The sequence below is a fragment of the Capra hircus genome, chromosome 25 (genome assembly GCF_001704415.2).
Source record: "Capra hircus breed San Clemente chromosome 25, ASM170441v1, whole genome shotgun sequence".
NCBI classification, from domain to species: domain Eukaryota; kingdom Metazoa; phylum Chordata; class Mammalia; order Artiodactyla; family Bovidae; genus Capra; species Capra hircus.
The window spans coordinates 13,009,457-13,031,573 of NC_030832.1; the positions used below are offsets into that span (position 1 = coordinate 13,009,457).

Genomic DNA, 22,117 nt, shown 5'->3' on the forward strand with positions numbered 1-22,117 from the left:
TGATTACACCAAAGCCTTTGACTGTGCAGATCACAACAAACTGTAAATTCTTAAAGAGATGGGAATACCAGACTGTCTTACCTGCCTCCTGAGAAATCTGTATGCAGGTCAAGAAACAACAGTTAGAACTGGATATGGAACAACAGACTGGTTCCAAATCAGGAAAGGAGTACGTCAGGGCTGTATATTGTCACCCTGCTTATTTAACTTATATGCAGAATACATCATGCAAAATGCTGGGCTGGAGGAAGCACAAGCTAGAATCAAAGATTGCTGGGAGAAATATCAATAACCTCAGATATGCAGATGATACCACCCTTATGGCAGACAGCAAAGAAGAACTAAAGAGCCTCTTGATGAAAGTGAAAGAGGAGAGTGAAAAAGTTGGCTTAAAACTCAACATTCAGAAAACAAAGATCATGGTATCCAGTCCCATCACTTTTTGGCAAATAGATGGGGAAACAATGGAAACAGTGACAGACTTTATTTTCTTGGGCTCCAAAAATACTGCAGATGGTGACTGTAGCCATGCAATTACAAGTCACTTGCTCCTTGGAAGAAAAGCTGCGCCAAACCTAGACAGCATATACAAAAGCAGAGACATTACTTTGCCAACAAAGGTCTGTCTAGTCAAAGCTATGGTTTATCCAGTAGTCATGTATGGATGTGAGAGTTGGACTATAAAGAAAGCTGAGCACCGAAGAATTGATGCTTTTGAACTGTGGTGTTGAAGAAGACTCTTGAAAATCCCTTGGACTGCAAGGATATCCAACCAGCTAATCCTAAAAGAAATCAGTCTTGAATATTCATTGCAAGGACTGATTCTGAAGCTGAAACTCTAATCCTTTGGCTACCTGATGAGAAGAGTTGACTCATTGGAGAAGACCCTGATGCTGGGAAAGATTGAAGGCAGGAGGAGAAGGGGATGACAGAGGATGAGATGGCTGGATGGCATCACCTTCTCTACGGACATGAGTTTGAGTAAGCTCTGGGAGTTGGTGATGTACAGGGAACCCTGGCATGCTGCAGTCCATGGGGTTGCAGAGTTGGACACAACTGAGCGACTGAAATTAACTGACATAATCACCGAATTTGGAGGTGATTTTATATTTTAGAGGAGAAGAGCGGTTGTTTTGTGTAGGCTGTTAGGATTATTTGGGGGCCTTAGTCTAAAAATTGATTTTCTCTAAGAAGTAATTCATTTGGCTTAAAAAACTAGAAAGAAATTACAGAATGCACTTACGCTCTCCAGTCTTCACAATCATTGCTGTTGGCTTTTTCTAGTTTGTGATAAGGGTTACACAGATTTTTCTGTGTGATAAGATGTCTTTCCCAGTGAAAACTTTTTATTCTAAAGTGAAAATGAAAGTCGTTCAGTCATGTCTGACTCTTTGTGACCCCATGGACTATACAGTCCACAGAATTCTCCAGGCCAGAATACTGAAGTGGGTAGCCATTCCCTTCTCCAGGGGTCTTCCCAACCCAGGGATTGAGCCCAGGTCTCCCGCATTGCCAACATATTCTTTACCGTGTCAGCCACCAGAGAATCCCAAGAATACTGGAGTGGGTAGCCTGTCCCTTCTCCAGTGGATCTTCCTGACCCAAGAATCTAACCAGGGTCTCCTTTTTTTCTGAACTACTATTAATTATCTACATATTTTAAATCTTGTGTTTTGGTAAAACCAGGTATCAGAAACTGGTTTGATAGGGACTTCCCTGATGGTCCAGTGGTTAAGAATCTGCCTGCCCGTGCATGGGACATGAGTTTGATCCTTGGTCCAGGAACATCTCACAGGCTGTGTGGCAACTGAGTTTGTGCTCTGGAGCCCTTGAGCCGCAACAAGAGAAGCCACAGCAATGAGAAACCTGAGCACTGCAATGAAGAGTAGCCCCCACTCACTGCAACTAGAGAAAGCCCATATGCAGCAATGAAGACTCAGCACAGCCAAAGTAATTTTTTTTTTTTTTTAAGGCAGAGGATTCATGTTGATGTATGGCAGAAACCATCACAATGTTGTAAAGTAATTATCCTCCAATTAAAATAAATGAATTAGAAAAGCCAAAAAAACAAAAAGCCAGAGGTTATAAAAGAATATTTTAAAGAAACTGGTTTGATAATCTGCCAGATTTTCTCACCACTACATACCTGATATGAGCCAGTCAAACAGGATCAAAGTATGGTGCTTTAAACATCACTGCCAAGCCAGCTATAGTCTGCTTTTAGGAGCTGGTCCCTAGCCAAATCTCTCTGGGCTGGACTTCTGTGATCCTTTGCTGTGCATTAAGTACCAGAGTTGAATGTTACCAAGAACTGATTGCTCAATTCTAAGAGGTGACAGCCCAGGTAAGCCTAGTCCTGTATCCCATCCCTGTCCCCTGACAACCCACAGTGATGACTGCAGGGTGTGGTCAGACAGTGATGGATAGTAAACACTAATGATTTTTCAAAGATTATGATTATTGATAGAAATACTGTAGTAGGTAATACTTTTAATAAGTACTGCCTCAGTCTCTGGGACTCTGGAACATTTAATGTACTAGCAGTTAACAGATTAAGGAATCACTGTGTCTTTAGAGTGAGTTGCATTGTGGTATGGTAGGAAGAGCATGAACCTGCCAAATTCAGATTTCTAGGTTTAAATTCCACTTAGATGACCATCTAGCTGTATAACTTCAAAAACTGACTGAACCTCTTTGAGCCTTTCATCTGTACTGGGGCTAATACAAACCTCACAAGGCTGTTGTGATGATCAGCAGCAATATAACTGTAAGATGGGCCACAGAGCATGGGACTAAGTGCATTGTAGGTTCTCGCTAAGTGGTAACTCCAATCTCTTAGACATGGACTGCAGAGTGTTCTTGTGTTCAAGGCTAGAGCACTCCAACGTTAAATGCCCTGAGGACCTGTGGACTTTTTCCAGTAGCTTGTATGACCATAATAGCAAAGACCTGTTAAGGAACCATCAAACAGTTCCCTTGGTAATGGCAATCTGCCCCAACTACAGGCTGGAACTAGTCTGACCTGATAGATGTGCTGTCATTATGTTTATAACTCTGTTTTAAATGTTCACTTGTTTTATTTGTGAAACATATAATTTTAATTCTGAAACATTTAAGGTTTCAGTTTTGCAGCTGTCCTAAAGGAACTGGGAAATAAATGGAACTGTAGAGGCACACTAATAAGATTAAGAGGAAATATCACCATGATAATACTGTAGCATTTAACTGAAGTATTAACTCATCTATTTATACCACGGAAATGATTTCTTTTCCTCTCACAGCTCTGAAGAGCCCCGCGGCATTCCATGAGCAGATAAAAAGCTTGGAACGAGCCAGAGTAAGAAATTTTCATTTAAAATGTTCTGCCTCTTTCGTGTTAAAATACCTGTGGACAAGTAATAATCGTACTCCTACATATATCAATAGAGAAAATAGAGTGTATTTTCAAGATACATGGTATATGGAGCAGTGTATCCTGGGGTCGTTTTATCTTGAAGGTTTGTAGAAAATATAGGACGTTCAAATTTTGTTCTTTAAAGCTAGTAACCTAGCTTTGTACGTAAAGGAAAAATCACACTTCTTTCTCGCTTTGGGCATAACAAGTTTTTAGAATAATGATGGAACATCTCTGCCAATTGTTAGCCCTGCAGATGGATAACCCGAGGGAGGGAATTACCCCAGATCCTTCCTTGGGTGGTTTCCCTCCCAGGTTTGTCTTAGTGGGACATTTGACCAAGACTGGGGGAATTTGACTGAAGGAGCAATGTTGCCGTATTCAGTTCTGTTTTATTCTTTGAGATGATGTGTTTTATTCTTTGAGATGACTCCATCATAGTTGCATTAAAGTGATGTTTTTTATTTTTCTTTAAAGGGCCACTATTTGTTCTTTTCATTTTATAGGAAACTTCCATCATGCAATATGAGAACAAACATGTACAAATTCCTTGAGTTTTCCCAGGATGCAATAAGGATCTCTTAGAGTCATATAAACTACAAAACTCGTTTTAAAGCCATATTGTTTAGAATTGAGTACAGTTCTGAATAAGAAAATATGATTAAAGACATGAATTCATCAAAGACAGTACATTGGGATTTTTAGGAAATGTGTTATCTAGGTGAATTTTTACTTGACCTGAAGTGTAGTTTTTGTTTTTTTTTTTAAGATACTTACATGTTCAAATCCTCTGTTCAAAAGTCATCTTTAAAATTATGAGCCTCTGCTTTTCCAAGTTTTAAAATAAAAGTCTATAAAGTGCCTACTTTATATCAACATAGACTTCAAATCCCTGTACAGTTTTGAAGGCTGCAATTTAAGTCCTGTATTGGATAACAGTTTTTCACAGCACTTAATTTCTACTCTTTTCTTTCTCTCAAAATCATGACCAAAAGCATATACAGTTTATTTAAATAGAGTTACCTTGAGGAAAAAAATATATATAAAACCGCAATAAATCATAAACAATTTATGGTAAGACTTTCTCTTTCTCTTATCTAAAAGACCGAAAACTTTTTGAAGCACAAGATTCGGAGTCGACCAGATCGTTCTGAACTTGTCAGGATGCACATTTTAGAAGGTAAAAGTTCTGTTTCTCCTTATCTTGCTACATTTTTTCAAGAAAACAAGTGAGACTTCCACCATTTCTGTTTATTCCGATTTTAATAACTTTTTACCCCACAGGCTGACATCCTGTCAATTGGATAGCAGCATGAAGACCCCAAGCTAAAAGTGTTATGTTAGATACACAGGGAAGGTCCACTTCTCCAAATAACCAGTTGATGGACTGAGTCTTCCCTGCCTACTGAGGGTGCTTATAGGTGTCTCTGCCATACTGTTCTGGAAAAACATTTTCCATCCAGATTTCTTCACCAGTGGGTGATGTGTGCCCACTCATCATAAAGGGTATGATAGACACAAGTCTAACCCTAGATTTTAAACTACTTGGACCCTGTTGTGTCTACCTGGGGCAAGCCCATACCTGACATTTTTCTTTGTTGCTGCTTACCCACAACAGTCCAGCTTGATCTGACCATTCTCACAAACAAACTCCCCTCAGCCCACCACATTTTCTGCATGCCTGAGCCTCATCTTTTACAAAGCTGGTAAGGACAGTTCCATTCCATCTTTGGTGAGGCATGTGGCTCAGGTCGTGGCTTTTTCTCTCTAAAGATAAAGCATTCTTGGAAGGTGGTACTTCTACCATAAAGTCCCGACATACATTTTCTTCCATTGTTTTGCTTCACTGACTTAATTTGTTGAGCAAGACAAGGAGCCTGACCTTGTGATAGCCTTGAGAGTGTGAAACCTTGAGAAGATACAGCAACTTCTCAAACATTTAGAGACAGTTATTAGGCAGGAGGAAGATTAGATTTCTTTTCTCTGGCCTAATGATAGAGTTAGAATTAGGTTGATATTACAGCGTATTAGATTTTAGCTCAGCGTAAAGGTCAGTCAGGTGTCTCCAAATAAAATCTTCAGGAAGTGACATGGTTGTCCTTACTAGAGGTGTTGGTTTGCTGGCCAGCAAGCTAAGCACCAGTCAGATTTCCCCCTTCATGGAGCTTATTACATTCTAGGGGCAGCAAGATTATACGCAGGCAAAACAAGTCAATTACAGATTGTGAAAAGTGCCCTACAGGGAATAAAGACAGACTGACACCGTGTAAAGAATGTTGTAAAGCAGTTCCAAGTATCAGGCTGGTCCCTAAAACCCCAAGTAGAGTCTCTTCTAATCCAGATAATCTATGACTAGGTAACTATCTTCGTGTCTGGGATGGGAGGCAAGAAGTCTATGCCTTTCTCTACTTCAACTGGACTTAAAAAAGCTTTTCCAGAACTCCAGTGATAGGGTAGGAGCAGCCACCAGCTGTCAGGGATAAGTGAATCTTCAGAGAAGCAAGTTTGCTGGTAAGTAACTTAGTAAATGACTCCTTCTGTGCCTGAAAATATCTTGACCTGCAAGAGACATTTTTGTAGAAACGACACTGCCTGTTTCAACTTGTCATCTGACTGTAACAGGCTTTATTAACATAATTAAAACTAAGGCAAATGCATTTAACTATCAATAAAATCATATTTGCTTTTTCTAAAAACAGACTCTTCAGCATTTAAAAGCCTAATTATATATAGGAATAAGCCATAAGTGATGTCTTTAGGACATCCATTCTAAAGTTGAGATTTTTGAAGAAAGAAAGAATGTCTCATCTATAATTTTAAAAATACCTTAAAACCACCAGCAACTTATTTTGCCATCATCCCAGTTTTGATTGAATTGGATGTTTGGCAGGCAGAAGTCTAAATTATTTCCTGAAGTTTTACCTCCGTCTCATGGAGATGAAGATGCAGTTAGACCAGAATAGAAGCATACTGAAATGCCAGCCTTTACTTACTCACTTTTGGAATATCTTCTTCCCAAACATTCCTGATATCACTTGGATAGTGTCAGTGGAAGGGAGACAAAGGCAGGAGACTGTCCTGCCTACATCTTAACAAAAGCACCTTCAGAATGACTTGCATGATCTACTTCGCCCACTTATGGTCTTCCTGTGCAGTTAGAGGGGCTTTATCTACTAAGACTGGGGCCAGAGTTGTTTTATACAGGAAAATTATAAAAATGAGATGAGGACAGGTATTATTTTAAGTTACAGAAACATGCATTTATTTACCAATATGCTGACTTAGGACTAAAAACTTCCCATGGGGGGAATCATCTGCAATTTCCATTCATGGTGGATCAAAATATAAAGATACTTGAAAAGCAGTCTGTTTAAAAATCTTAAATTTTATCATTTTTTCCCCAAATCTTTTATAATTGTTTGTTGTCCTGATGATGTGACAGTGATTTTTTTTCAATGACTTGCTTTTATTATGTCATGCCAAAGCATTTAACTCAGCTTTCCAAGAAATAATCATTTTATTTTTGAAGTTTATGATTTCCCCATAACATTTAGTTAAGTTATGAGTGACAATGGCAGTCACAATAGTGATGCGCTGTTTTGTGGACAGCTGAGATTAATTTTTGGTAAGCACATAAGAGGAAAAGAGCCGTGCTCAGCTGTGCTGAAGGGTAGTTTATTGGCCGTGGGGTCTCAGTGTGCTTTGGGCCTCAGCTAGGACATCTAACCTACAGAATGAAAAACATCAGACAATCCTGAGGTTACTTACAGGGGGTTTCATTAAAAGACCTTCTACTGAATAATTTAAGGAACAAGCAACTCTCAATGCAATATTGAGTTAACACCAATAGTCAGACTAAATATTATTTAGAACAATTTAATAAAATGTTAATGAGCATTACCAGAAACACAGGAATTATGCAAAGTTATGCTGTTTATGAGTTATGATATTTAGTTTCACATCTATTATACAACTTTATGCATTTGTGGGTACATGAGTTGATGCTTCTATATGACAGTTAATTACTATGTAATTGAATGTCTCAAGGTTATTTATTCAGAAATAAATCCAAATTTTAATTATTATGAAGGACTCTGAGATGCACAGGAATATGATTTGTAGCTCTTCCCACCAACTCCTGCCGAAAAGCTTATATTCTGAGATGCAGCGTCACCCCTTCGAAGAAATGACTTTCCAGTGAAGCCAAATCTAAAACTGCAAACTTCCTGAGCATGGACCGCATCTCTCTCCTCTGTTCATCCTCTGTATCCCCAATACCTAATAGATGTGAATTTGACCCTCCTGTCATAAATAAGCATAGCAGCACCTCAGTTTTGGCTTGAGTTCATATTAATTTGAGTCCAAGGACATCCACATTGTGTAGACAGTATAAAGCTTTCCAGGACTAGAAATGTAAATTGCAGATGGGAGCATTCTCAAGCAGTCGTCGTCTCTCCATAAATAAGTTTATATCAGTTTAAATTAGTTGGCCTGAAATAATATTATGGAAGAGAGACAGTAATTCAAGTAATGATTAAACCTGTGTTTCCTCTTTTAGAAACATTTGCAGAGCCGTCCCTGCAGGCTACTCAGATGAAGTTGAAAAGAGCTCGACTAGCTGATGATCTGAATGAAAAGATTGCTCAGAGACCTGGTCCTATGGAGCTGGTAGAGAAAAACATCCTTCCTGTAGACTCCAGTGTTAAGGAAGCAATTATAGGCAAGACTCTAAAATTTTACTGTTTTCTGGGAGACAAAGAAACTTGGAAGTTTTAGATAAGAAAAATCTAATTTTAAAGCCAGCACCAATCATGATTATTGTTTTCTGGGTGATTTAGAAATTAACATTTGTACTTATCTCCATAGTATTATTATTGTTATTATTAATACTATGTATTATAGGATTAGTACCAGTTAACAAAGATATTCCTCTAACAAAAGGTTTAAGTTACCATGACTTATAGGAACTTTGTATTTTGCATTAGTATGAGTTTAAATCTTAGGCAGTCTGTATTCAGTCATTCTATGATTCCATTCAATTCCAAAGAAATGGGCCCCAAAAGGTAAGGTGTCAGTACAGCAGCGCTGCTCCATGAGGTGGGACTTATCAACACATACCCCAGTCAGAGCCCTATTTGGCCTCATAATGTTTTTCAACAGTTGGATCCAAGCAAGCTCTGCACATTGTCTTTATCTGATATATCTCTTCAGTCAATATCCTGCGCAGATCTTCCTCCTTTCTTTCCTTTTTATTTGCTGATGAATGAACTTATTTTGTCCTTTAGCACTTCCACACTCTAGATTTTTCTGAATGCATTTGCATCCCTAGGTCCATTTAAAAAATTTCTTGTCTCCTGTATTCCTGTCATTAGTAGTCCGATCCAAAGGCTTAATCTGATTCAGGTTTGGTATTTTCCCCCAGGTATTCATCATAGGTAGTTGTGTATTTCTTCCATTGAGAAGTACATTACGTCCAACTTTGTTTTTAAACAGCTTTCTTTAGTCCTTATAATGAATAGTATTTCTCCTTTTTCATTTTAACCTTAGTATTCCAAGGCCAAGATCAGTTAAGAATCACTTCTTTCTTTAGGCGTTGGGAAAGAGGACTATCCCCAAACTCAGGGTGATTTCTCATTTGACGAAGACAGCAGTGATGCTTTGTCTCCGGACCAGCCAGCCAGCCAGGAGTCGCAGGGGTCAGCCGCATCCCCAAGTGAGCCAAAAGTTAGTGAATCGCCATCTCCTGTGACTACAAACACTCCAGCCCAGGTATTGCTTTTCTTGTTTTTAACCCCTAAACCAAGAAAGTGCCTTGTTTTTTTTATGTATCTAGGTAATGTATTTTCATCAGAAAAAAAAGTCTGAAAGTGCAGAAAAGCATAGATTTTTCCCATGTAATCCAGCTGTTCACATTTTCAGTAGATTCTTACATTTTCTTTCTGTTCTATGTACACATTTTTACTTTACAGTTTTGTAACTCAATTTTTTCATGTAACTTTTTTTGAGTTACAACTCACACATCATAAAATTCAACCTTTTTTCTTTTTAACCATCTTAATCGTCTTTAAGTATACAGGCCTGTAGTCTGTATTCACATTGTTGTGCAGCAGATCTCCAGAAGTTTTTTGTCTTACAAAACTGAAGCTAAATCCATTAAACATCAACTCCCCATTCCCCAGACCTGGTAAGTACTTTACTTCAATCTCAATGAATTTGACTACTTCTCATATGGCTTATATTATTTAACAGTGTCCTCGGGGTTCATTTATGTTGTAGAATGTGACAAGATCTCTCTCAGTTGTTAGGCTGCATAATATTCCATTTTATGGATATACCACATTTTGTTTATCCATTCATTAGTGAACATGGGGTTGCTTCCATCTCTTGGCTGTTGTGAATAATGATGAGTACACGAGTGTGAAAATCTCTCTTTGAGACCTTGCTTTTAGTTCTTTTGGGCATATACCCAGAAGTGGGATTGTTGGATCATGTGGTAGTTCTATTTTTAATTTTTAAGGAACCCCCATACTGGTTGCAGCATTTCACACTCCCACCACCAGTGGAGGAGGAAATGGCAACCCACTCCAGTATTCTTGCCTGGAGAATCCCATGTGTCACAGAGGAACCTGGTGGGCTACAGTCCATAGTGTTGCACAGAATCGGCCACAACTGAGAGGCTAAACAACCACCAGTGCACACGTGTTCTTATTTCTCCACATCCTCACCAACACTTGTTAATTTCTGTTTTTTTGATAGTAGCTATTTCAGGGGAATGAAGTGATCTCACTGTGTTTGTTTTTATTGAAAAATAGTTAATTTACAATTTTGTGTTAGTTTCAAGTGGACAGCAAAATGATTGTTATATATGTATATATATTTTTTTCAGATTCTTTTCCATTATAGTATTATAAGATATTGAATATATTCACTGTTTTCTTTTTTTCAATTGGAGTATAGTTGGTTTACACTGCTGTGATTCAGCCATACATACACATAGATCCCCTCTCCACAGAGCACTGAGCAGAGTTCCCTGGGCAGTAGGTTCTCATTAGTTATCTGTTTTATGCACAGTAGTGTACATATGTCAGTCCCAACCTCCAAGTTCATCCCACCCCCCTACCCCCCTCAGTATCTATACATTTGTCTCTGTTTCTACTTTGCAAATCATCTCTACCATTTTTTCTTGATTCTATGCATATGTATTAATATAAGATACTTGTTTTTCTGGCTTCACTCTTTATGACAGCCTCTAGATTCATCCATGTCTCTGCAAATGGCACAATTTCGTTCCTTTTTATGGCTGACTAATAAATAAGGCTTCCCTGGTGGCTCAGATGGTAAAGCCATCTGCCTGCAATTCAGGAGACCCAGGTTCGATTCCTGGGTCGGGAAGACCCTCTGGAGAAGGAAATGGCAATCCACTCCAGCACTGTTGCCTGGAAAATCCCATGGACGGAGGAGCCTGATAGGCTACAGTCCATGAGGTCGCAAAGAGTTGGACACGACTGAGCAACTTTTTATGGCTGACTAATGTCCGTTGTATATATGTACCACATCTTTATCCATTTCTCTGCTGATGGACATTTAGGGGACTTCCATGTCCTGGCTATTGTAAATACTGCTGCAGTGAACACTGGGGTGCATATAGCTTTTTGAATTATGGTTTTCTCTGGGTATATGCCCAGGAGCAGTACTGCTGGGTCATATGGTAGTTCTATTTTTAGTTTTTTAAGGAACCTCCATACTGTTCTCCATATTGGCTGCATCAGTAACAGTGTAGGAGGGTTCTCTTTCTCCACATCCTCTTCAGCATTTATCATTTGTAAATTTTTTTGACAGTGGCCATTCTGACTCGTGTGAGGCAGTAGCCTCACTCTAGTTTTGATTTGCTTTTCTCTGATCATTAGTGATGTTGAGTCTCTTTTAATGTATTTGTTGGCCATCTGTATGTCATCTTTGGAGAAATGTCTATTTAGGTCTTCTGCCCATTGATTGTGATGTCTCACTGTGGTTTTGATTTGCATTTCTCTAACCCACTCCATTACTCTTGCCTGGAAACTCCCATGGACGGAGGAGCCTGGTGGGCTGCAGTCCATGGGGTCGCTGAGGGTTGGACATGACTGAGCGACTTCACTTTCACTTTTCACTTTCATGCATTGGAGAAAGAAATGGCAACCCACTCCAGTGTTCTTGCCTGGAGAATCCCAGGGATGGGGGAGCCTGATGGGCTGCCACCTCTGGGGTCGCACAGAGTCGGACACGACTGAAGTGACTTAGCAGCAGCAGCAACTATTAGTGATGTTGAGCATCTTTTCATATGCCTTTGCTCATTTGTATATCATCTTTGGAGAAATCCCTTTTCAAATCCTTTGTTCTCTTTAAAATCAGGTTGCTTTTCTGTTGTTGAGTTGTAGGAGTTCTTTATATGTTCTCAATATTAACCCTTTATCAGATATATGATTTGCAAATACTTTCTCCCGTCTTTTCATGCTGTTGACAGTAACCTTTAATGAACAGACGTTTTTAAGTTTGATCTAGTCCTCTTTGTGTATTTTTGGTTATGTGACCTGTGTTTTTGGTGTCAGACTAAGAAATCATTGCCAGAATTTGGTGTCATAAATTAGATTGTTTTGGATTGATTGGATCCTGTTTTCTTCTAAGATTTTCATAGTTTGGGGGTCTTATATTTAGATCTTTAATCGATTTTCATTTTTGTATATAAGATAAAGATCCAACTTCATTTTTTGCATCTGGATATCCAGTTTTCCCCAACACCATTTGTTGAAAAGATTGTTCCATCCCCACCAAATGGTCTTGGCACTGTCGTCAAAGATCATTTGGTCATATATAAGACAACATATTTACATGCTTTCTATTCTTTTGCATTGGCCTGTATCTCTGTCATTATGTCAGTATCACACTATTTTGATTACTAGAGCTTCGCAGTGAATTTTGAAATCAGGAAGTGTGAGATCTTCAAATTTTATTCTTCTTTTTCAAGATGGTTTTGGCTACTTGGGGTCCCTTGATATTCCGTGTTAATGTTAGGATGAATTTTTCTATTTCTGTTAAAAAAAAAAGGCACTGGGACTTATATACTTTAAACCTTTTAACGTGTATAATTCAGTGCTTACTAGTATATTCACAGTGTGAGAGTTGCACAAATCTATCTGATTCCAGAACACTTTCATCTTTCCCAAAAGAAGCCCGTACATATCAGCAGTCACTCCACTTGGCCCTAAGCCACCATCAGTATACTTTCTGTCTGGATTTACCTATTCCAGACATTTTTTTTTTAATAAATTCTGGAATCATAGAATATATCATCTTTTGTGATTGGCTTCTTTCGCTTAGGTGTAATGTTTTTAAGGTTCATCCATGTTGTATCAGTACATCATCCCTTGTGGCTGAGTGATATTCCATTGTGTTGATATACCACATTTTGTTTATTCATCAGTTAGTGGACATTTGCTATTATGAATAATGGTGCTGTGCACACTTGTAGACAAGTTTTTATGTGGACATGTTTTCACTTCTCTTGGGTATATACCTTGGAGTGGAATTGCTGTGGCATAGTACTCTTGCCTGGTAGGCTGCAGTCCATGGGGTCATTAAGAGTTGGACGTGACTGAGCATCTTCACTTTCACACATTGGAGAAGGAAATGGCAACCCACTCCAGTGTTCTTGCCTGGAGAATCCCAGGGACAGGGAAGCCTGGTGGGCTGATGTCTATGGGGTCTCACAAAGTCGGACATGACTGAAGCGACTTAGCAGCAGCAGCAGCAGCATGGTAACCTTATGTGTACCTTGCTTGTATACCTTAGTATTTAACTGCACTGATACACTGTATCTCTATTAACCAATTCCTTATTGTTGGTTAGTGATGTTTTAGTCACCAATTCATGCCTGACTGGTGGGATCTCATGGACTATAGCCCATCAGGCTCCTCTGTCCATGGGATTTTCCAGGCAAGAATACTAGAGTGGGTTGCATCCCCTTCTCCAGGGGATCATCCCAACCCAGGGATCAAACCCCAGTCTCCTGCACTGCAGGCACATTCTTTACCAACTGAGCTGGGAAGTCCTACAGTTGCTTCCTGTTTTTCACTATACCCTGGTTTTTTAATACATGCATAGTGGGCACTTGTCTGATTATCTCTTTGAATAATTACTAGATACTAAATGAATTTGAAACCTTATGTTAGGCAAAAGGTAGGCTCTTCAACTGCCTTCCAAGAAACAGTTCCACGGTGACTATGTCTTTACCACAAATAGGTAATATCATTACTTAAAACTCTGCACATTGGAGATTGGAATGTTTTATTTGGCCGCTTGATTTTGGTTATACTGAATTTATTCAACAAATACTTACCAAGCACCTACTATGCATCAGGTTATATATGAGTATTGAATCTAGTACATGCAAAAGAATCTAATATTTTTTAATAATTGCATTGGAAATTCACATTTCTTATTTCCTCAGTGTGTTTCTTTTGGTTTTATAAGAACTCTGATGATGCACATAATTTTTTTTTCCTCTTTATCATGTTTTTCCCTTACTGAAATTTTAATAGTATTTAGTTATTTTTAAAGTCAAGACTGTTGAACTACTTAATGTGATGGGTCAAGTTCAGTAGAAAATGTTCTTACTAAAACCAAGCATCATACAATTTTTGAATTGTACAGGAATTTAGCAATTATCTGCCCTCACCCTTTCACCAGGGGAGGCCTTGGTTCAGAGCAGTACGGAAGTTTGGGGATTAAAAATGTTTGGCTATTTTCTTACAGCATTTCTTCTCATTCATGAATATCTATTTGTTAGGGACTGTGTGTTTCAACATTATCTTCTTTACTGCATTTATCACTATTATCTGAAATAGAGGTGTGTATTTTTAACACCTAGCACAGGGCCTGGTACAGAAAGAGTGCTTAGTTGAATTCATCACCATGAGCACTGACTGATGCCAGCTTGTAGAAGCAGTATGACTCCCATACTGCATCCCGTGATGCTAGCTTGTCTCCCACTTGGAACCATCAGAGATAGTCGGAGGAGCTACACTTTATACTCTCATGTCAGAGTTTACAGGACAAGTGTGACTGGCCCCTCAGCTTCACTGGAACCTGACCTGGAAGAAAGATGAGGGTCAGTGACCAGCCCCTACTGTTCTTACATACTGGCTGCACCCTGGTTTTGAGCTTTAAAAATAGGGCTAAAAAGAATGTCAAATATGCAAGTTAATACCATTAAAAAACAGTTCTACTTACCCATTTGGGTGGTTTGTTCTCTGTTTCTGTCTGAGTAGGTCAGGACATCAGACAGCTATTAGCATGGTCTTAGCTTTTAGTAACAGAGAATTGCTGTCACCTCAGCTGTCTGCCTGGTAACAGCTTCCTGACGGTTCCACCTGTAAGAAACTGTAAGTTTATAAGTGAGAAACTTCGATCAGAGGCAGTCCCACCAGTGGGCTGACATTCCAGAATTCCTTGAAGGAAAAACAGAAGGGAGAACAATTGTGTTTCTTGAAGAATAAATACAGCCTATTTATTGCCAGGGCAGCACACATGAAGCCTGAGGTCATTCATGAACTTAATTTTCATAACACTCTTTAGTGTTGCTCCAATGCCACTTTTGTCTGCTTTTTATTTGTCACTAGTGCCTTTGGGAAAAGACCCACTTTAGAGAATGGTACGTTTCCTACTTATACATTCAAGTAAAAGAGCCTAGAATCAGGGCTGGCTTACGGCACCTTTCCCATTACATAATTCCTATACTGTATACCTTAAAACCTTCTTAAATTGTGTGTCCTTTATAAAATTCCCTTTCAGTATTTTACTATTTGTAAGTAAGGAATCTGACAAAGATTCTTAGTATTATACACTTTATTCTTATTCATGTAATTAAATAAGCATCTCCATGTTAACTGTACTGTACTGATGTCAGAGAAAGATAACCCTTAAGTAGGATTGTAAGTATGTTGTAGATACTTGTTTTTGTCTTTTTAATCAACTACAGAGGGCCGTCTTATGATGCCTGTGAAGTCTGTGGGTTTGTGTCTAGAAGTGATAACTATGTTTTACTTTGGGAAATTCTGTACTTTATTTTCACTGTTATCTCATGTTTGTTTTTAAAATTTGTCTAAATATCTCACTTGATATATAAGTAAAATGTATTAATCTTCCTAAATATAATTACTTTCACATTTATAATTTAAGGGAAAGTATCAATACCTGAGGGACTTCCCAGGTGGCACTAATGGTAAAGAACCCGCCAGCCACATCTGCAACATAAGAGGTGTGGGTTTGATCCATGGGTCAGGAAGATCCCCTGTAGGAGGAAATGGCAACCCATTCCAGTATTCTTACCTACAGAATCCCATGCACAGAGGAGCCTCTCAGGCTACAGTCCTTAGGGTCGCAGAGTCGGACACGACTGAAGCAGTTTTGCATGCATGCAGACCAATACCTGAGAACATTGCTTCTCATTATCAAGTTTCCAGAGAGCAGGGATAGGCCCTCATTTTGTTTGGGATGTTCTTTAAGATTCTGAGGTTTTAATCTTTAAAATGGAAATTCAGGAAAAGAAAATTCAGTATAGGAGTTTGATGGTGAATTTAGTTACTATAGACCAGTGGCCCTCAAATTGCCTGTAGTGAAGGGATAATATGTTTGTTTTTTTATATAGTTTAATTGCCAATGTATTGTGGACTAATCCTTTTGTAATATAAAGTAAAAGTGTAGTGACATCAGCTTTCCTAAGACTTCTGTCCTTGTCAATGGCAGGTAACTGAGGTCCTCAGACCATACTTTTAAGTGGCTCTGACATAGATTTCACTTGTTTACCAATGAACCAGGTTTTTTTCATATGGTGATTTACCATCATTTTATGCTACACATTTAATTCTGTGGCTTAAACACATTTTTCTAATTTTCCTGTTCAGTTGTTTTCTTACTTGGCTTCATATAAAATCCAAGACTTATTCAGGGAGTTTCCTTAAGGTTCTTTTAAAGTTATACTTATGGATAATTAGTTGAGAGAAAATTAGGCTCAAGATTTCTATATGCCTTGCTTTATTGCAAAATGTCTCATGACATATAGTCTCCTTAATTCTTTTTCAGAACACACAGATAGATACCAGAAGTTTTAAGTCCTACAGGAAAAGTATTCAAATAAAATATTTCCTCCAAAAAAATTTTTTAACACATAACATCTAGACAAAAAACATTTTTCAGGCATTTTTACAATCCCAGTGCTAAAAAGCTAATGACCTCACAATGTGAACAATATACTACTACATCCTTCCTTCAGAATGTAAATTCTTTGAAATATGTAAATTCTTTGAAATATGTATTTCTGTGTGGTCTGTAAAGAGACTAAAACTGCTTTTCCTTCGACTTTTGTCTTTTTAATTCTGATCAAAGTACATCTGGAAAGGAATTTGCCAAAATACTAATAAATGACACATCACATACCAGAGCTCTATTTTACACTGAGGCAACTCTTGAACAATGGAAAGCTGTAGAAAATTAAGAACAGCAAGCCACACGTGTGTACCAGGAGCTGTGACACTGGTCCTTCTAATTGGAGGACTTTTTTTCTCTCAGTGATTTCTTAAATCATTTAAATAATCATTTATTATAAACACCCAGATGTTTAACTGTAAGTATGATCTGATAGGATCTGTGTTCATTTTCAAATTCAAAGTAGTACTTGTAATAGACATTCCACATGATTCTGTAGAATGTAATAACTAATATATGACAACTTTATAAAGAGGACTGTATTTTTAAAATGGACATTGGCTCTAGGTTTTCCAAAGTTGATCCTAAAGTATATGAAATTGTTATGAAGTTACCACCAAAAGTAACAAATTCATTAATGATTAGAATGGTTGGTCCTCTGACTAATCACTCCTCTGCTGTGTGGTTTTACTTTATAATTAATAGTATTAATTATAACTGAAGTATAAAAAATCAGAAATACTAAATGAATAGATTCACACTGAGATTATTACACACGTATTTGCATACTTACCACTGTCTCACTATGAAAGATATGCACATCAACAGAGGACGGTTCAGGCCCTCCTTCTCTCACAGAAGCAGTAAGTAAACCTCAGGCTGAAATAATTTTATAGAGCTCTGGAAACCAGTCAGATCTACATCAGCCAAACACCCTGTTACAAAAAAGCCACATTCAAACCATAGGACCTGCCATGGCGTTTCCACTCACCCTTTCCCAGTCTTAGCATGGCACAAAGGAAGTGGCCCGATACCCAGTTCCCTCCCTCAGGATGGAAGGAGGAGAGCAGAACTTGCTGGCAGTATTCTGGCCTGTTGTGGGCTAGCTGAGGGACCAGCTTCTGACTTGTTTGACTCAGACTGGGCAAGTGCGTAGTCTGGATCTCAGGCTGGCAGGAGCTATGGAAGGCAGTGGCAGGAGCCACTGTCACGTGACAGCTGTAGAGGAACCGCAGACCCACCGACACCGGAGGCGGCAGGTCACAGATCAGACAGCGCGGTGAACGTGTTAGCGGCTCAGTCTTGCCAGACTCTTTGTGATCCCATGGACAGTAGCCCACTAGGCTCCTCTGTCCTTGTAATTTCCCAGGCAAAAATACTGGAGTGAGTTGCCATTCCTTCTCCAGGGGATCTTCCCAACCGAGGGAATACAATAGAACTCTTAATGTCCAGAGAAGTCATGATGAGACTCTAGGAAATGAAGACATGCAAGGCCCATAAAATTAGTGAAGGTCTTCAACAACAGTCTGGAAAGACTGGGAGAGGTGGATGTTTTTTCACATGCCCAATTTTAAACCAAAGATACAACCAAAGGAAAAAACAGGCATGCAAAGCAACAGGGAAATATAGCCCGTTCAAAGCAACAAAATAATCTCTAGAAACTATCCCTGAAGAAACATGTCAGACTTCCTAAACAAAGACTTTAGATAACTGTCTTAAACATGCTCAAAAAGCTAAAGGAAAACACAAGCAATAAACTGGGAGAAATCAGGGAAACAATATATGAACAAAATGAGAAGATCAACAAAAATTGGTTTTAAAAAATCATGGAGCTGAAAAATATACTAACTGAACTGAAAAGTCCATCAAACGGGTTCAACAGCAAACTCAGACAGCAAACTTGAAGACAGATCACTTGAAATATATGGAGTCTAAGAATAAAGAGAATGAAAAAAGTAAACAGAGCCTAAGGGACATGTGAGATATCATCAAGCTAATCAGTTGGGGCATTATGGGAGTTCCAGAAGAGAAGAGAGAAAAGGGGCAGAGAAATTAATTAAAGAATGGTGGCCCACAACTGCAAACTTGAGGCAAGAAATGGACATATGAACCCAAGAAGCTCAATGAACTCCAAAGAGAATAAACCCAAAGAGATTCATACTGAGACACATTATATAATCAAACTATCAAAAGTCAAAGGCAGAATCTTAAAAGCAGCAAGAAAAATCACTTATCACATAGAAGAAGAAATTCCCCAATAAAAATATAAGTGGATTTCTCAGAAGAAGACTGCAGGCCAGAAGACATATTTGGATGATATATTTAAGTGCTGAAACAAAATTTGTCAACCAAAAACTCTATATCAGCCAAACTGTCCTTCATAACTGAGTAAGGAATTAAAACAACAAAGCCAGACAAATATCAAAGGAGTTCATTATCATTAGACTTGCCCTATAAGAAATGCTAGAGAGTCCTTAAGTTGAAATGAACAGATGCTAGACAGTTAACTCAAAGCCATTCAGAAACATTAAGTTCTCTGGTAAAAAGTAAATACATGATGCTATCATGTAAGAATTGAATCGCCAGTCTATGTCTGACGCAGGATACACCATGCTTGGGGCTGGTGCATGGGGATGACCCAGAGAGATGTTATGGGGAGGGAGGTGGGAGGGGGGTTCATGTTTGGGAATGCATGTAAGAATTAAAGATTTTAAAATTAAAAAAAATAATAATAAATAAATTTTAAAAAAAAGTAAATACATGGACAAATATAAGGAATGGTATTATTATAATTTCTGTATATAACTCCACTTTTTACTTTCTATGGGATTTAAGCAATTTAAGCAACAGATGCACAAAAAATTATAAATCTGTTAATAACTGCATAATATATAATGATGTAATTTGTGACAGTAATAATATAAAGTGGGGAGGTATGGCTATAAAAGTAGTTCTTGTATATAACTGAAAGTGGTATCAATATAAGTTAGATGTCATAGCTTTAGGATGTTATGTGTAATTCACATGGTAACAACAAAAGAAATATCTATAGGATGTATATCTATAGGAAATGAGAAAAGAATCACTGCAAAAAGTCAGCCAAACACACAAGTGTAAAGAAACGCTCATGGATTAGAAAATTTAACATTGTGCTGATGTCAATACTATCAAAAAGCAATCTATGGATTCAGTACAATTCCTATCAAAATCTCAGTCACAGAACAGTGTGGTTTAGGCATAGAGAGACACATAGACCAATCAATGGAACAGAATCGAAAACCCAGAAATAAGTCTTCACATATATGGTCAAATGATTTTAAGATGAAGTATCAAGGTCACCCAGTCTCAAGGAAACAGGACAGTCTTTTCAACAAACAGTGTTAAGAAAACTGGATATCCACATGCAAAAGAATGAAGTTGGATCCTTACCTAACACCGTATATGAAGATTAACTCAAAATGATCAAAGACCTGAACATAAGAGCTAGAACTATTAAAATCTCTGAGGAGGGGGGGGAAATAGGGGAAAGCCTCATGACACTGAATTTGGCAGTGATTTCTTAGATATGACACCAGGCAACAAAAGAAAAAATAGATAATTAGGCTTCATCAAAATTAAAACCTGCATCAAAGCACACTATCAACAAGTGAAAAGCAACCCACAGCATGAGAGAAAAAAAAAAATCTGCAAATCAGGTATCCAGTAAGGGGCTAATATTCAGAATATATGAAGAACTCTCACAAATAACAGGAAGAAAAAAACTGATTTTTAAATGGGCAAAGGACGTGGCATAAACATTTCTTCAAAGAGGATATATAAAGACCAACAAACAAATGAAATGATATTCAACAACACTGATCACTAGAGATACAAATCAAAACCACAATGAGATATCACCTCATACCATTAGAATAGCAAATATCAAAATGAACAAAAATTAACAGGTTGTCAGCAAGGATGTGCAAAAATTAGAACCCTTGTTCACTGTTGGTGGAATTGTGAAATAAATGGTGCAAACTGGTATAGAAAATGGTATGGCAGTTCCTCAAAAAGTTAAACATAGAATTACCTCATCAGCAATTTCATTTATGGGTATATTGCCAAAAGAACTAAAGCAGTGATTTGAACATCAGTTTGTACACCCATGCTCCTAGCAGCATTAAAAGTAACCCATGTGTCCATCAACAAATGAATGGATAAACAAAATGTGGTATACATACAGTGGAGTATTACTCAGCCTTAAAAAGAAGGAAATTCTCCATGGCTGATTCATGTCAATGTATGGCAAGAACCACTACAAAACTGTAAAGTAATTAGCCTCCAATTAAATAAATAAATTTTTAAAAAAGAAGAAGGAAATTCTGACACAAGCTACAAAATGGATTAACCTTGAGGACACTATACTAAGTGAAATAAGCCATCCACGAAAAGAAAGATGTGTGATTCCACTCTAAATGTAGTTAAATTTATACATATTAAAAGTAGATGGTGGTTGCTGGGGAGAGGGGAGAATAGAATATTGTTGTTTAATGAGCACAGAGTTTCAGTTAGGGATGATGAAAAAGTTCTGAAAATGAATAGTAGTGATGGTTGCAGAACAATGTGGATGTATTTAATGACATACAGTTATATACTTTAAAATGGTTTAATTGGTAAATTTTATCTTACATATATTTTACCATCATTTTTAAAAATAATAGATTTTTTTAAAGGAGTGACGCATGTCAGTCCTCACTATCAGGTGTTCAAGCACCAGCCGAACGTCCTCTAGCTACCATGCCAGTGGACTTTAACGTTGAGCTATTTTTTCTATAAATGACATGCTTAAACTTACAGCTATGTAATACAGAAACAAGGGGTCACTGTTAGGTGATCTGTCTTAACAAAGCTGGACTTTTACATAAACTATCCATCTGGTAAATATACAATGCATATATTTTTTATTTGTATTCGACTCATTTTATCTGAGGCTTGGAATATGGAAATATTTAAAGAATAACTGCATCTTGAATCTCTTATTTGCATATTGCCATCTTAAGATCTCTGCTACATCCTAAGTTGAAAACACATTTATTGTAGATTTAAAGTCTACAGTACAAAATGCTTTTGTTTTTAAATATCTAGTTTCTATCCCTCCAGATTATATAAGGAAATTCTAATGAAAAAGGAACTCAACAGAGATGAAGGATTGGTCTTTGGCAAGTGTATCGTCTTTTCAGAATGAGCCAGTGCAGATACCTGAAACATTATAAGACTCTAATCAGCTTAAACACTTGCTCTGAACTTACTTTTTTCTTTTGTAGAAAACTTTTCTATAGTGATTTCTAATATGAGAAAGAAAGTGAAGTCGCTCAGTCGTGTCCAACTCTTTGCGACCCCATGGACTGTAGCCCACCAGGCTTCTCCGTCCATGGGATTTTCCAGGCAAGAATACTGGAGTGGGTTGCCATTTCTTTCTCCAGTCTTTAATGTTTGAAGTGCTTT

At 37.9% G+C, this 22,117-nt stretch overlaps 1 protein-coding gene across 8 annotated transcripts in view; it reads left to right on the forward strand.

Annotated features, from left to right (window-relative positions):
• MKL2 (MKL1/myocardin like 2) overlaps positions 1 to 22,117 on the forward strand; it is a 214,961-nt gene that overhangs the window by 163,748 nt on the left and 29,096 nt on the right. For all 8 annotated transcript variants that reach the window (XM_018040528.1, XM_018040529.1, XM_018040534.1 and 5 more), the window contains 4 exons: positions 3,282 to 3,337; positions 4,499 to 4,574; positions 7,953 to 8,114; positions 8,985 to 9,163. In XM_018040528.1, coding sequence (XP_017896017.1) covers positions 3,282 to 3,337; positions 4,499 to 4,574; positions 7,953 to 8,114; positions 8,985 to 9,163 — 473 coding nt within the window. The remainder of the gene's footprint in view (positions 1 to 3,281; positions 3,338 to 4,498; positions 4,575 to 7,952; positions 8,115 to 8,984; positions 9,164 to 22,117) is intronic.